The sequence below is a fragment of the Temnothorax americanus genome, unplaced genomic scaffold (assembly GCF_048541705.1).
Source record: "Temnothorax americanus isolate GAGA-0224 unplaced genomic scaffold, ASM4854170v1 Scaffold68, whole genome shotgun sequence".
NCBI lineage: Eukaryota > Metazoa > Arthropoda > Insecta > Hymenoptera > Formicidae > Temnothorax > Temnothorax americanus.
Window position 1 is genome coordinate 691,247 of NW_027509790.1, and position 12,370 is coordinate 703,616.

At 40.8% G+C, this 12,370-nt stretch overlaps 1 protein-coding gene and 1 long non-coding RNA gene across 7 annotated transcripts in view; one reads left to right on the forward strand and one right to left on the reverse strand.

Moving 5' to 3' along the window:
* The window catches only part of LOC143905842 (uncharacterized), a 127,317-nt gene that overhangs the window by 98,433 nt on the left and 16,514 nt on the right, over positions 1 to 12,370 (reverse strand). The gene's annotated exons all lie outside the window — the stretch shown is intronic.
* Positions 1 to 12,370, forward strand: part of Dscam2 (Down syndrome cell adhesion molecule 2) — a 97,514-nt gene that overhangs the window by 41,088 nt on the left and 44,056 nt on the right. For all 6 annotated transcript variants that reach the window (XM_077421470.1, XM_077421465.1, XM_077421469.1 and 3 more), the window contains exon 2: positions 7,041 to 7,391. In XM_077421470.1, coding sequence (XP_077277596.1) covers positions 7,041 to 7,391 — 351 coding nt within the window. The remainder of the gene's footprint in view (positions 1 to 7,040; positions 7,392 to 12,370) is intronic.

Sequence of the window (12,370 nt, forward strand, 5' to 3'; positions counted from 1 at the left end):
CTGTAGTGGCTGTAGCGGACACTAAAGGGCGACAAAAGGCAATCGGGGCCAATGGGGTAGTGGCGCGTACTCGCCGGCCGTTTGATTGACGTCGGAGGGGCGCCGTGCAGCATTGATTGCGCTCATTGTTCCCGACGGGCGTATATCCTTGCACCTCTGTCCCGGTCCCGCTCTCGCGCCGCGTTCAACCCTCCGACTGTCTCGGTATTACCACCGTCACTCCCGCGACCGACGCTTCGGCATAGGAAAAAAGACGGAGTGAACGTGTACGGACTTCTCTCTCGTACGAGCAAACCTTCTGCAAGCGTGAAACGTGCCTCGCGTTTTTTCCATCCATCTCCCTGATCCAAACAGAATCCGGGATTTATCCTCGATGCCCGATAAAAGTGCGTGCCATTTGTAATTTGCTAATTCCTGATCTTGCTTAAAACGTATTTTATGAAAGAAAGATTCGAAAATGTACGAGCAAAAATTTCATTATAAAATATATCAGTATTTATGATAAAACGTTGGAACATCTAATGACAATTAACATCAACTTTACGAAGAATCAGATTAAGAGAATTTTTCTTTCGTTTATATTCGAGTGTTACACAAAATCAGCTTTTTGACAAATCACATCTTAAATTTAGTATTTGTATTTGCTTCCTTTATATAATTTCAACTTTAGCACGGGAGTTCGATGAAGTTTGTTCGAGCAACGATAATTTTGCGATTTCTGCGCCGCAGTAAAATTAAGAGGGTTGTCTTGACGAATAACCACAATGTAATAGAGGCAAAAAGACACGAGAAAAGAATGACGTGAAATGAATTTTGGCGAACGAGAAGGAAGAGAAAAATAGGAAACCCGACCAAGTTGGGCGAGAAGAGTCGCGAGAGAAAAACGCGTTTTTGTTCCAAAAACTCGGTTGCGCGCAAGCGGGCTTTCAGAACGCTTTAAAATGGCGAAAAGGTTACGCTGCGAAGCACTTGTGCGAAGACTACATGCGAGCCGGAAGACAAGAGGGAGGGAGGAAGGGGAAAGAGGAGAAGGAGGAGCGCGCGAGAGAAGGCCAGAGTGGAAAAAGCGAGCTCGCCTTAACGGCGTGGGAGGCGGAGTTGCTAGAGCTTGCTTGCTGTGCGAGAGGTTGAAAGTTTCTCTCATATTTCCAACAATCACTCCACCCGTCTTTCTCCTCGTCGCCCGTCTTCTATTCGCGAAATTGAAAGGACCAACGCCTTCGCGAAGTCGACACCATCCCCGGGGAGCCGTCCTCCTCCCCCTCGCGCGAGGTGACGCGAAGGGTGGATGGTGCGAGAGCCTTCTTGCATCCTTCCAGCAAAAATGCAACTGACGGAGAACCTCAGGAACGATACTGTGTCGTTGTTGGCGACATATTATAAATTTATATACGTTTCGTTCGCATATGTATCGAAGAGTTACAAAAAAAGAGTACCGTAAACTATTTGACAGTAAGGATACGTTTGTGTGAAGAAACCATGTGTATGTGTGTATATGTGGCATAAATAACAATAAAAATGAAATGATACAAAGAAATAAAAATATAGAAAATAGAATCCACGTGAATACTGTTGAGCTGGCTCTCCACCTTGCAGAAATTAAAGAACAAGTAGCGCACACACACACCAATAAGTTATTTACGAGGTTTTACATCCCGCAAATTAAATAGCTCAACAGGAATTACAAGAACAAAGTACACCAGAATTAACATGTTACGGACACAAGAAGAAAAATGGGTAGAGGTTCGTGGATGGACATCGTATGAGAGGGACCAAAAGAAGTTATATTTTGCAGACGTCAAAGAAATATGGTATTAAAAAAAGAAAAAATGTCCACGTAAAATGTAAAAATGACATATATGTATAGTAGAAACATATATACAATAAATATATCCCTCTTGTTCCCTACAGAATGCCCGAGCATCCTACTAAGATAGATCTTTCTTCAAAATAAGAACGCGCGAAGATACACCGCACTAGTATAAAATAAGATAAAAATACTCTTGCGAGATAAACCTCCGAGATGTTGCCTGTCCAATGCTCGGTCTAACCCGCTTATCCAAGCAATCCGGAACTTCTCGCGGCGAATTCGCGTAAAAGTTGCGGACTTCGGATTCCGGTTCGCCGTCCGGCCGAAGTTTCACGGCGAATTCGCGCTCTCTCTCTCTCGCTAGAAGCCATAAGATTAGTCGTTCGACAGTTTTTGAAATGGCCCGCGGAAGCGTTCCCCCGAGCGAGCGCCATGGCGAAACTTTCCCAACTTGTTGCCCGCCGCGGAAACTTTTCGCACGAATTGGAAAATTGCCCGTGTGTCCCTGCACGGCCATAGTTTTTCAGAGAAGCGATCTCCGTCTCGTTCCGAGGCGTCTAAATAACTTTCCCAACTTGTTGCCGTCTTCGACTGGCGACTTGCACGGGAGTAAAGTGGTTCGCAAAACGACTCGTTCGTCCATCGCGCCTCTCCGTCCTTCCCTCCTTCCCTCTTTGTATCTCGAGCTCTATCACCGATTCTATCGACTTCTCGACTTCCCGCGGGTATCGATGTCGTCTTTAGTCTGTTATTCCTGTCCGTTATGTCCTAACGGGAAATCGAACGGTCTGCTAGATTTTTCACGTTAAAACTACTTTCTTTCTATAACACATGAGAAGTTCGGTTAGCGATAATAAATTGCAATGTTGAAAAATAAAGATCCTACTAATTATTTCCTTGTATTTTCAGCACATTGTTGTATCTTTATACCTTTAAAATCTCTCATAAATATTTTATGAAACTATATATTTATTTTAGCGAGTATTTGCAATATTATTGCAATCTTACAAAGTCATATTATAAATCACATCAATATACTAAACAGAAACCCGCCGAATCATTTTCGACAAAGAAAAATTAAGGGTCCGCAAAAACCCACAAAATTAAGTTCTGATGAATCATTCTGGAATGCTAGTGAACGGAAGGAAAAGTACTACGAAAACGAGGGGAAGATTCGAGGGATACGTTTCACTAGCCGGATCAAATAATTGTCGTCTTGATAAGTAGAGCAAACATCGGGAGCTCTTTCAAGAGGAGGAGAGAGAGAGAGAGAGAGAAAGAGAAAGCGAGAGAGAATGAAGAGGAGAACATGGGAAGTTCCTGAGAAGGAAACGCCGTCGCGAGACCCTGGATTCTTATCGAGCCCCGACGTTATCTCGCCTCCACCTTTTCTCCGAGATTCGCCCTTCGTCGAAGACTCGAAGAGGCAGAGTGCAAATTCAATCTTACCGGAGACCTTTACCCATCTACACAGTTTGTTCCGCCTATTGATTCCTGGTTTGTAGCAATGAGCTCCTTTTACCGAATCCAAACCACCGATTCGAATGCTTCCAGGCGAGATCGAGGGTCCGGGGGAATGATAGAAATCCCGCCTGTGTTCGGATTTCGGAAGCTGACCTGAGACCTCGAAAGAATCCCTAAGAGGAAGAGACTATAAGATTTCTCTATCTAAATTACTCCAAAATGTCTTCCAACGTTACAAAATTTCAGAATCGTGTAAACGCTGACAAAATCATCAGCGAATAACAATTAACTCAAATCGAAAAAGTAACTCCCTTTGTGTGTGTGTGTGTGTGTGTGTGTGTGAGTTTCAATTTATATATAATAATTAAAATCGAATGGCGTCGTGTTTTTACGTTTGTTAAAAAATGTAATTATACTATATCACAAAAATAAATATTCATTCAATAGTACATACATCTATATATTTTACGCATCAATTGTTTCGCGATACCTGGATCGTAATAACCTATGTAATATCATAATAATTTAATTATATTCAAATAATGAAATTAAAACGTAATCAAAATAGTCTCACTGGCAAACAAACGGAAATAATGAATTAAATAAATCGCTTGATGCTTGTGTTTACGTAAGAAAATATACAAAGTAGCATCAGACTTTAAAAAATAATATATTTGGATCATGCGCAAAATTCAGAAAGTTTAAAAACGTCCTATACACATTTCAGCATCCCTGTCAATATATAGTTCGTCGAAAGATTAGGCCGCATGCACGGGTAAATACGCGACGCTAAAAGCCCATGCGACGCTCGGCGCGAAGTGCAAATGCCACCGTGCCATAGACGCATATAAACGGTAATCCGCGAGCGCAATGCGATTAATAATAATTTGCCGGTCGGCATAAACGGAACCGATTAGCCGGCTTAGCCAAGCGTTATGGGGAGCTATTACCCACCGACACCTGCGTACCCTTCTTCTCTCTCTTTCTCGCTCGCGCTCAAATCTCGCTCTCTATTTCGCTGTCTATCTCATCACCCGCTCCTGTATCCGACTTCCGTTATGTCCCCTATTCGCTACTCAGTTCTATCTGTCTCTGTCGCATGCTCTCGTGACGGCCAGTCACTTTGAGCACCGACCGGCATGTTCAATCTTGCACCCGCTCGACGCGGCCGCCTCTCCTTCGGTTCCTCGATTTTCCACGTCGATAGGTAAATCTCCTCGAGGGTGCGTCATAAAGGGATGTTGACGCAAATCCGACCCGCGCAAATAAAGCACGCAGTGACATTTGTAGATATCTCGAAAAACCTCCGCGAAATCACGACAAGCGTATAGAAATCAATACTGGCGATGAATCAAAAAAATAAACGTGAAAGTATTTTAAAAATATATTTTATTCTACAAGTTTATATGTACATGTATATAGATATATGTTATATATGTATGTATGTATGTAATATATACTATACATACATTATCATAAAAGTAAAATTATAATTCAAATGTCGTGCGAGTCACAGAGTGACATTCAATTGATAAAACTCGTCCGTTTGAATTTTTAGTTAATGACGTTAAACATGGCACGCATATAACGTGTAATTAATTTTCTGCCAATTAAGGCGGTCGGTGCGACGCCTTCGGAAATCGGCACGATGTCGCTCAGGCTACGCGACGCGCGGAATTCCGCTCGAGAACGTCGGTGTGATACTCGCGCGGAATTAGTAATTAAGTAGCGCGCGCGCGAGAGAGAGAGAGAGACACAATTCCGGAAGCCGGCTGGTGTGACGGCGAGCATAATTGCCGGACACCACGATGGAGGATTTCAATTCTCTCTCTCTCTCTCTCTCTCTCTCTCTCTCTCTCTCTCTCTCTCTCTCTCTCTCTCTCTCTCTCTCTCTCTCTCACTTGCTCGCGCACCGAGGATTTGCATACTTCGTGTTTTGTATGCCGCGCGCGTGCAACGCGCGCGCGACGGCATTACGAAATTTCGGCCGAAACGAGCGTTGCATTTCCCTCTCGAACGTAGTTATAAACGAGTTACGTCGGGCACCCCGCGCGAATGTCGTTATGAGTTTCGCGTTTTCCCGATTCCCGCGCCCTGTGTCGCAAACAACGTGCACGAAACACCTCGGCAATATCGGGGGCGAAAGAAAGGGGCACCATTTCATTTATCCGGCCGTCTGCGATCCGTTGGGCATCGTAAATCAGCGCAATTAGCTGTTCCTCTTGACTTTTTCCAGCTTCCATTTAAATCACAAGTGATACGTTTTAAAAACGGCAATGTGAATTTATAGATTTAAAAAAATTTGTTACTAAACCTATATCGTTTAGAGAAGTATTTCTCTCGCAATATGAAACGATTTTATAGAAAACAATAAGTATGCGGCTATGAAAAATATACAGATACTTTTAATCGACTAAAACCATTGTATAATAACCATCATTCTAATATATATACAATATATATATATATATACATATATATATATATATATATTTCCAATACCGCAAGATGGCATAATATTGCAGAGAATATAAAAATACATTCGAATAATCTCAGAAAAAATCCCGAGTCGCAAAATCTCAGGAATTTTTCCAAATAAAAGACTGATATTTATAATGGAGACGGAGAAACTATCAGAATTTTTTTTTTGTTTAATAATTTAGTATTTGTGGTGCTAAATACCAATTGCAAAATTAATGTGTCGTAAAAATTAGACACGTTCCATGCAAATATATTAATTGCATAAGTAAAATGTTGGTATAGTGGGGTAACTATAACAATAAGTTTATAGAAGAGCGTGAGCTGTAACGTTGTTTAGAAGAAATGTTTAGGTGGTATAGGGCACTGTTCGCGGAGTTGTAGCATAATAACAGTTAACTTTAGCGAGTTAACTTTAAGCGCGAACACGAGGCTACGTATAGGCTAAGCGGGAGAACGAGGCCCGAAATTTATCGCGGCTCCCATGGCTCGCAAATTTCGTCGCAACATTGACACGAGAGATGCAAGCCTGCGGGCGGGGAGTTATTAACTGCGCTAACGATACAAGAGCCGGCAAGTAGGTAGTTTGCTGACTCGTGCTTTCACGCCCTCGATCAAAGCATTTACGCCGAGGAGTGGGTGTCTCGCGCGCGCACCACTCCGAAGAGAATAACTTGCCCGACGTATTAGTTGCATCGCCGCAGCAGCATCGTTCGACCGGGCGCGACGCCGCGCCGCGCCGGGGCGTACCAAGCGCGTCGATTAATCCACTTTGGAACTTGTCAAACTATTTTCCACCTAATACGACTGGCCGTCAATGTGATACCCCTCGCTTCCCCATGTTCCCCTGATGCTACCCTACGATACGTTTCAACGCGACATGGGTCGCGCGTTGTGAACACAATATCTATTATGTTGTATTGAATCTGTCTATTAACGGCTTATCCCAAAAGTGCTCCAAACTTTGAAGTCTCTATCTATACCCTGCGTTTTTAGGAAAGTTTCGGTAGAAATTTAATATTTATAACATACTCGTATAATTTATAATATACTGCACACAAAAAAATATTTATTCGTGAAACTTGATGTTCTTTTTGCGTCGTAATAAAATAGACATAAATAGAATATATACTCATACTTTTAATATAATAGTAAATTTTTAACGAATTTAATTTCAAGTTCTCGCGACTAATGTCTATTTAAAAAAAACGCAGTTATAGAACATCAAGAATCATTATTCTATATCATGAGTTTATCTCTTCATAAAAGAATACGGTTTTCTGTGCAGGTGCAGCTGCTGTAGTAACGTCCGCAGGCGGGCACGGCTTCGACGCGCACCTACGCGGCCCCAGCTTTGTGCTGGAACCGCCGTCGAGAATCGAATTCTCGAATTCCAGCGGCGCCTGGTTGGACTGCACGGCTTCCGGAAGTCCGCCGCCCAACATCGACTGGTCCACCGCGGACGGGCATCCGGTGAATGATGTGTCGGGCGTGCGAAGAGTACTCAGAAACGGCACCCTGGTGCTCCTGCCATTTCCGGCCGCGGCCTATCGGCAGGACGTTCATAGCGCCGCGTACAGATGCGTGGCGAGCAACACCGTCGGCAGAGTGCTCAGTCGCGATGTACAAGTCAGAGCGGGTAAGCGAGACTCATATATCGATGCATAAAAAGCAAAATACTAGAGAGGAAACATTTTCAAACTCTTTATGAAATATTAGCCAAAAATATGTTCGATTATATTTTAGAATTTAATTTATAAAAATATAATTAGTATATAATTACGTTTCAAGACACAATTAAATATAAAGTATAAATGTTACAAAGGAAAAGTTAGAACAAAATTAATAGCTTTGTGGAGCAAATCGCTTTGCCGCCGATCCTTTTTAATTTATCTATTTGTTGTGCAAGTCCTATTATCATTTAAAAAACTCGCAAACGTTTTATCGCATTATACATACAACGCGAGTGCTCGCGCAATTACATCCGTTATTTACCGAGGTATCCTTTAATTAAGGAACGGCAAGCGCGTAATCGGGATGGCTGTCATATTAGAGCTCCGTCCGCGGCCGCCGCGCACCGGACCATTGGAAAAGTCTATTAAGCGGATTACGCGAATGCCGCGGATATTTGGCGCGAGTCAACAGTAATTGCGACGGATGCGCGGGTCGCCTCTCGCGCGTGATAAAACGCGGAAACGTGGATGGGCCGGTTTTACACGGGCCGTAATCGGAACCAGCGAACACTCGCGCTGCTGTGTACGTCCGAATGCAATTGGGAGAGCCGCAAAACCTCGCAATGGCTTTGTATAAAGGAATTCGGCTGTCCACGTGGCACGCTTCCATTTGGTTAAGAAATATTTGGCGATTGGACTTGAATAAAACAAAAAACCCGTTAAATACGTAAATAAATATAAAAAATAATTCTGATAATTTGTTCTCATGATTAGACGCACTTGTCGCATTTCTTTGTTTAAAAAGATATCCGAGAGTATGATTTGATACACTCTTTCTAAAACTATTCAAACGCACTTTCATATTATCTGTAAAATTATGTTCCCCATCGTGGATTATTAAGAGAACTTTAACGGAAGACAATTCGTGTAATTGTTTTAATCAATCGGAAGCAATCTTTCTTATATATAGCCATACTATTATGTATAAAGTCGTTTTTATACCGCAAGAAACACTCCTATAAACGATAGTTTTCAAATATGTATGCAATCCAATTGCTTGTACGGGAAAGAAATGCCAATTGCGAAAGAGAATCAGTGTGAAACAGGCGTTAGAACCGAACGAGGCTTGCCGAGCACCGGCCTCGATGCAGATGGCGCGTAGGTTCCCTTCTGGTCGCGCAGTGTAATTACCTCTTAAAAAAAAATGCAATCTGAATGCAAATCCGTGGCAGCTGCGAGGTCGACCCAGTGCTTTCAGGATTTCCAACTACTAACCCCCTCGCGGCCATAAAGTTCTGGCCTGGACGTGTGACCGTTAATTAAAACTTTACTTTCAGTTCTTTCTCTCTCTTTAATTCTCTCTTTCGATTTAACGGAAGAAATTTCTTTCCCCGCGCGTGCTCGATGAAGCGGACGTGCTTTACGCGAGCGATTTCGCGCCAAAAGTTACGAACACGTTTGTGATAATTTCGAAAGCGAAGAATTGAAGTTCGATTATATATAGAGAACCTCGGAAATCTTTAAGTTGTCATATACGTGCGAAATAGTTGCACGGCGAATTAGAACTTTAAAATAAAAAAATCCATATGAACATATAAGGTTGTAAAAATTTCGGCAATTTTGTTTATAATTAGATCTAATATTTTTACACTTCTTTAATAAAACATTTAAAGAAATTTTATTTGACATAAAATGATACACATTTTCTTGTGACAATAAAAAATGCTTTTCGGTTCTGTGAAACGGTGTCTATGATGAGAATTTAAGAAGTAAGATTTAAACTTTAAGCCTTAAGCCGTAAGAAATTGATCAACCAGTCGAATGTGGGAAGAATACTCGACTGTGATTGGCGAATTTCTTACGGCTTAAGGCTTAAAGCTTAAATCTTACTCCTTAAACTCTTATTGTATAGACACCGCTTAACACACAGAACCGCTTTATGTCAAGTTAAATAAATCTTCTTCAAGTATTTCATTATAGTACAGTATTAAGGTGGTCCTTTTGTGAGAACAAGTATTAGATATAGGTACCTAAATTTGATATATGTTAAATATACAGTAATAAGGGGCATGTGTACGAAAAATCAAGTGAGGTTACCGACACTTTACAAGAAATAAGTCGTTCTAAATGTGCGTTCGCGGAGCGTGCCATTGTCATTCTATCCTTGTTTACATCAAGAGACACGGTAGTGTCTCGCGCCAAGTACACGCGGAGCGAGAACGACCGTGACTCTTTTACGCGACGCGACGGGTTGCGAGTACCCGAGATGTTGAGATCTCGATAACGAGTGAACGAATCAAGTTCTAAGTAGGCTTGATCGATAGCTTGGGGTCCAATTAGGGGGGGGGGGGTTTCTCTCATAATATTCCGCTACGTGCCCTACGAGCGGAGATATTGCGACGCAAAGTCCAAATGCGAAAATTTATTTTTAAGATACTCCTCCTAACGCCGACGTCTCAATATTATTATGATTATCAGAGAAACGTCCCTTTCACTTTTTCGACGTCTAATGAACGAGAAAGATAGAATGATGCAAAATATGCAAATCGCCACGTCCGAGATTTTCAACAAATAATACATGTACTTACTTAGCGATCAGATGAATACATTATTCATGTCTTAAAATATTCCCTGAAGTTTCCGGATTTCGTACAAACCTTGAAAATAAGGGCTTACAGAATGTTTTGCTCTAATATATGAGGTTAAATAAGTAGTGGATCCAATCGCATATTGCTTTACTCGTATACTGTCATGCCTGACCTAACCTAAATCGAGTCCAACCGCACTACTATTGTGATATTTTTTTAATTTAGTAAATAATTAAATACGGTTAAATCGTGTGTGTAAAATCATGTTATATTATTATAATTATTGGGATGTTGTGTAATGTTTGTCAATATGTTTGTTTTCAATTACCTCATGACGGACTGTTACTTGACTAGCTGGGTCCGCGAAAGGACCACCTTAAGATATTCAGGGCGCCGATTGTAAAATGTGAAGTTGATAACAAAAGTGTCAATGTAAGTGTCAATTTCATTAATCAAAGAATATTGTGACATTTTCTTTTTATCAAAAAGAGATTTTATAATAATAATAAGTGATAAGAAATATAAACTATACTGTTATGTAAAATAAATTATTTATATGCATGTTTTACCTAACTGTTAATTTTTTTAAAATTAAAATTTTGATTTTGATTTTTATATATTTATATATTTATCTTTATCTTTATGGCACTCCCCGGGAAACTCTACCCCTATTTCATGTACCCTTTATAAAAATTCGGTCCACTAACGAATGAGTAGTTCGCGGTCAGACAGAAAGACAGACAGACAGACGTCCGGTACTTATACATATAATAGTATGATTTATATTTTTATATTTGTATTTTTGTTTATATTTATATATTTTATTTATATTTTTTATGCGATATATATATATATTTTTTTTTTATTATTTTTCTTTTTTAAAACATAATAAATAGTTGATAATAAACCGTACGTGATGAACTGAAGTGTGACATGAACGCACAGCTTGCAGCGTTGCCAAATAATTCCTTGAAAGTCGCCATTAAAAATATTCATCTATAAACCACATTTCAAGTCAACTTTTAACATAAATATTTTGTTTGAATATTCGGTGACTCTGTATTTTTATCGACACTATCGAAAATATAGAGTTTAGCGAATATGTGTAGCGCAGTTAATATTTAATATCTTAACATTAACATATGTGATAAACAAATTATTACATTGAAACGTGGAAAATAAACTTTTTCGATAACGTCACATATAAAATATCGGATTTTCAAAGTCAAATTCTTTTTCATATGTTCGGTAATGTGGTTTAATTTTTTTCTGTCGTAAAGATATGCATTTTAACTTTCTCGTACCAAAAAATCAGTTAATTCTTAAGACTTTGGTGTCATGAAAGGAATACCTTAAATACCTGAATTTATTAGATTTAATTATAACAAAATTGCTAAAATTTGTACACAAAGAATCATTTACATAAAGAATCAAGAAACAGCAAATAACACTGTTTCCAAAATAATATCTATACGTTGTACACATATTGTGTGCGGTATTTTATACAAAAATTCTCTTTAATAACACCCTTGAGTGATGATATCATAATTCAATGCGACATTTCTCACGCGAGTCGCGAGAAATGCGAAAAAGCGGGACGAGTGGAAACGGGGAAAAGCGGGAATCACACACAGGAAGCTGAAAGGAAGAAAAACGCGAGACAATGTCTTCGTGCGGTCCGGGTGCTTCAAGGGGGCGCACGGAAGGAATACAAAGAAGAAATTCAGAACGCCCCGCGTAGCCGAGGCTTTAGCCTCCGCGTCGTGGCGTCACGACGTCGACCTGTCAGACTGCTCCGTCGGTGGCGGAGCTGGTCGTCGCCCTTGGAATTTCCACGTAAATAAAAATCTCCAGATGAGTGTACGGTGCCTCTCGAGCGCGAGAGAGCGATGCCGGACGAAAAAGGAAAGGGAAAAGGAAGAGGAAGGGAGGAGTGAGACGTTCGTTATACGCTCGCGTCGCCTCATGCCTCGACGCATCCCCCGACGTCGAGATTCACCCGACGGTTACGTCGTAACGACGTGTGCGACATCCTGTGTGTATATACACAGTGTCGTACACACCCGTGTACAAGGCAACGTGCTTTTCACGGTGTAGCAACAGCGACGATGTAATTGAAAACGAGACTGTCGGAGTAACTGCGATTGCTTTTTCATTACGGTGGCAATTAGAGACACAGACTCAGACACACAGAATCCTTGTTCGCTGTCTCGTTACGCTATTAACCCGACATAATGACAACTTGCAATTTTTTTGCGGCGCCTACTAATTTCTTCTTTTTAAAAATCGAGTACGGAATAACGAAATTTTAAGAGTAAAATGTAACTGCGAACCGAGAGGCAAGCTAATATGTAATT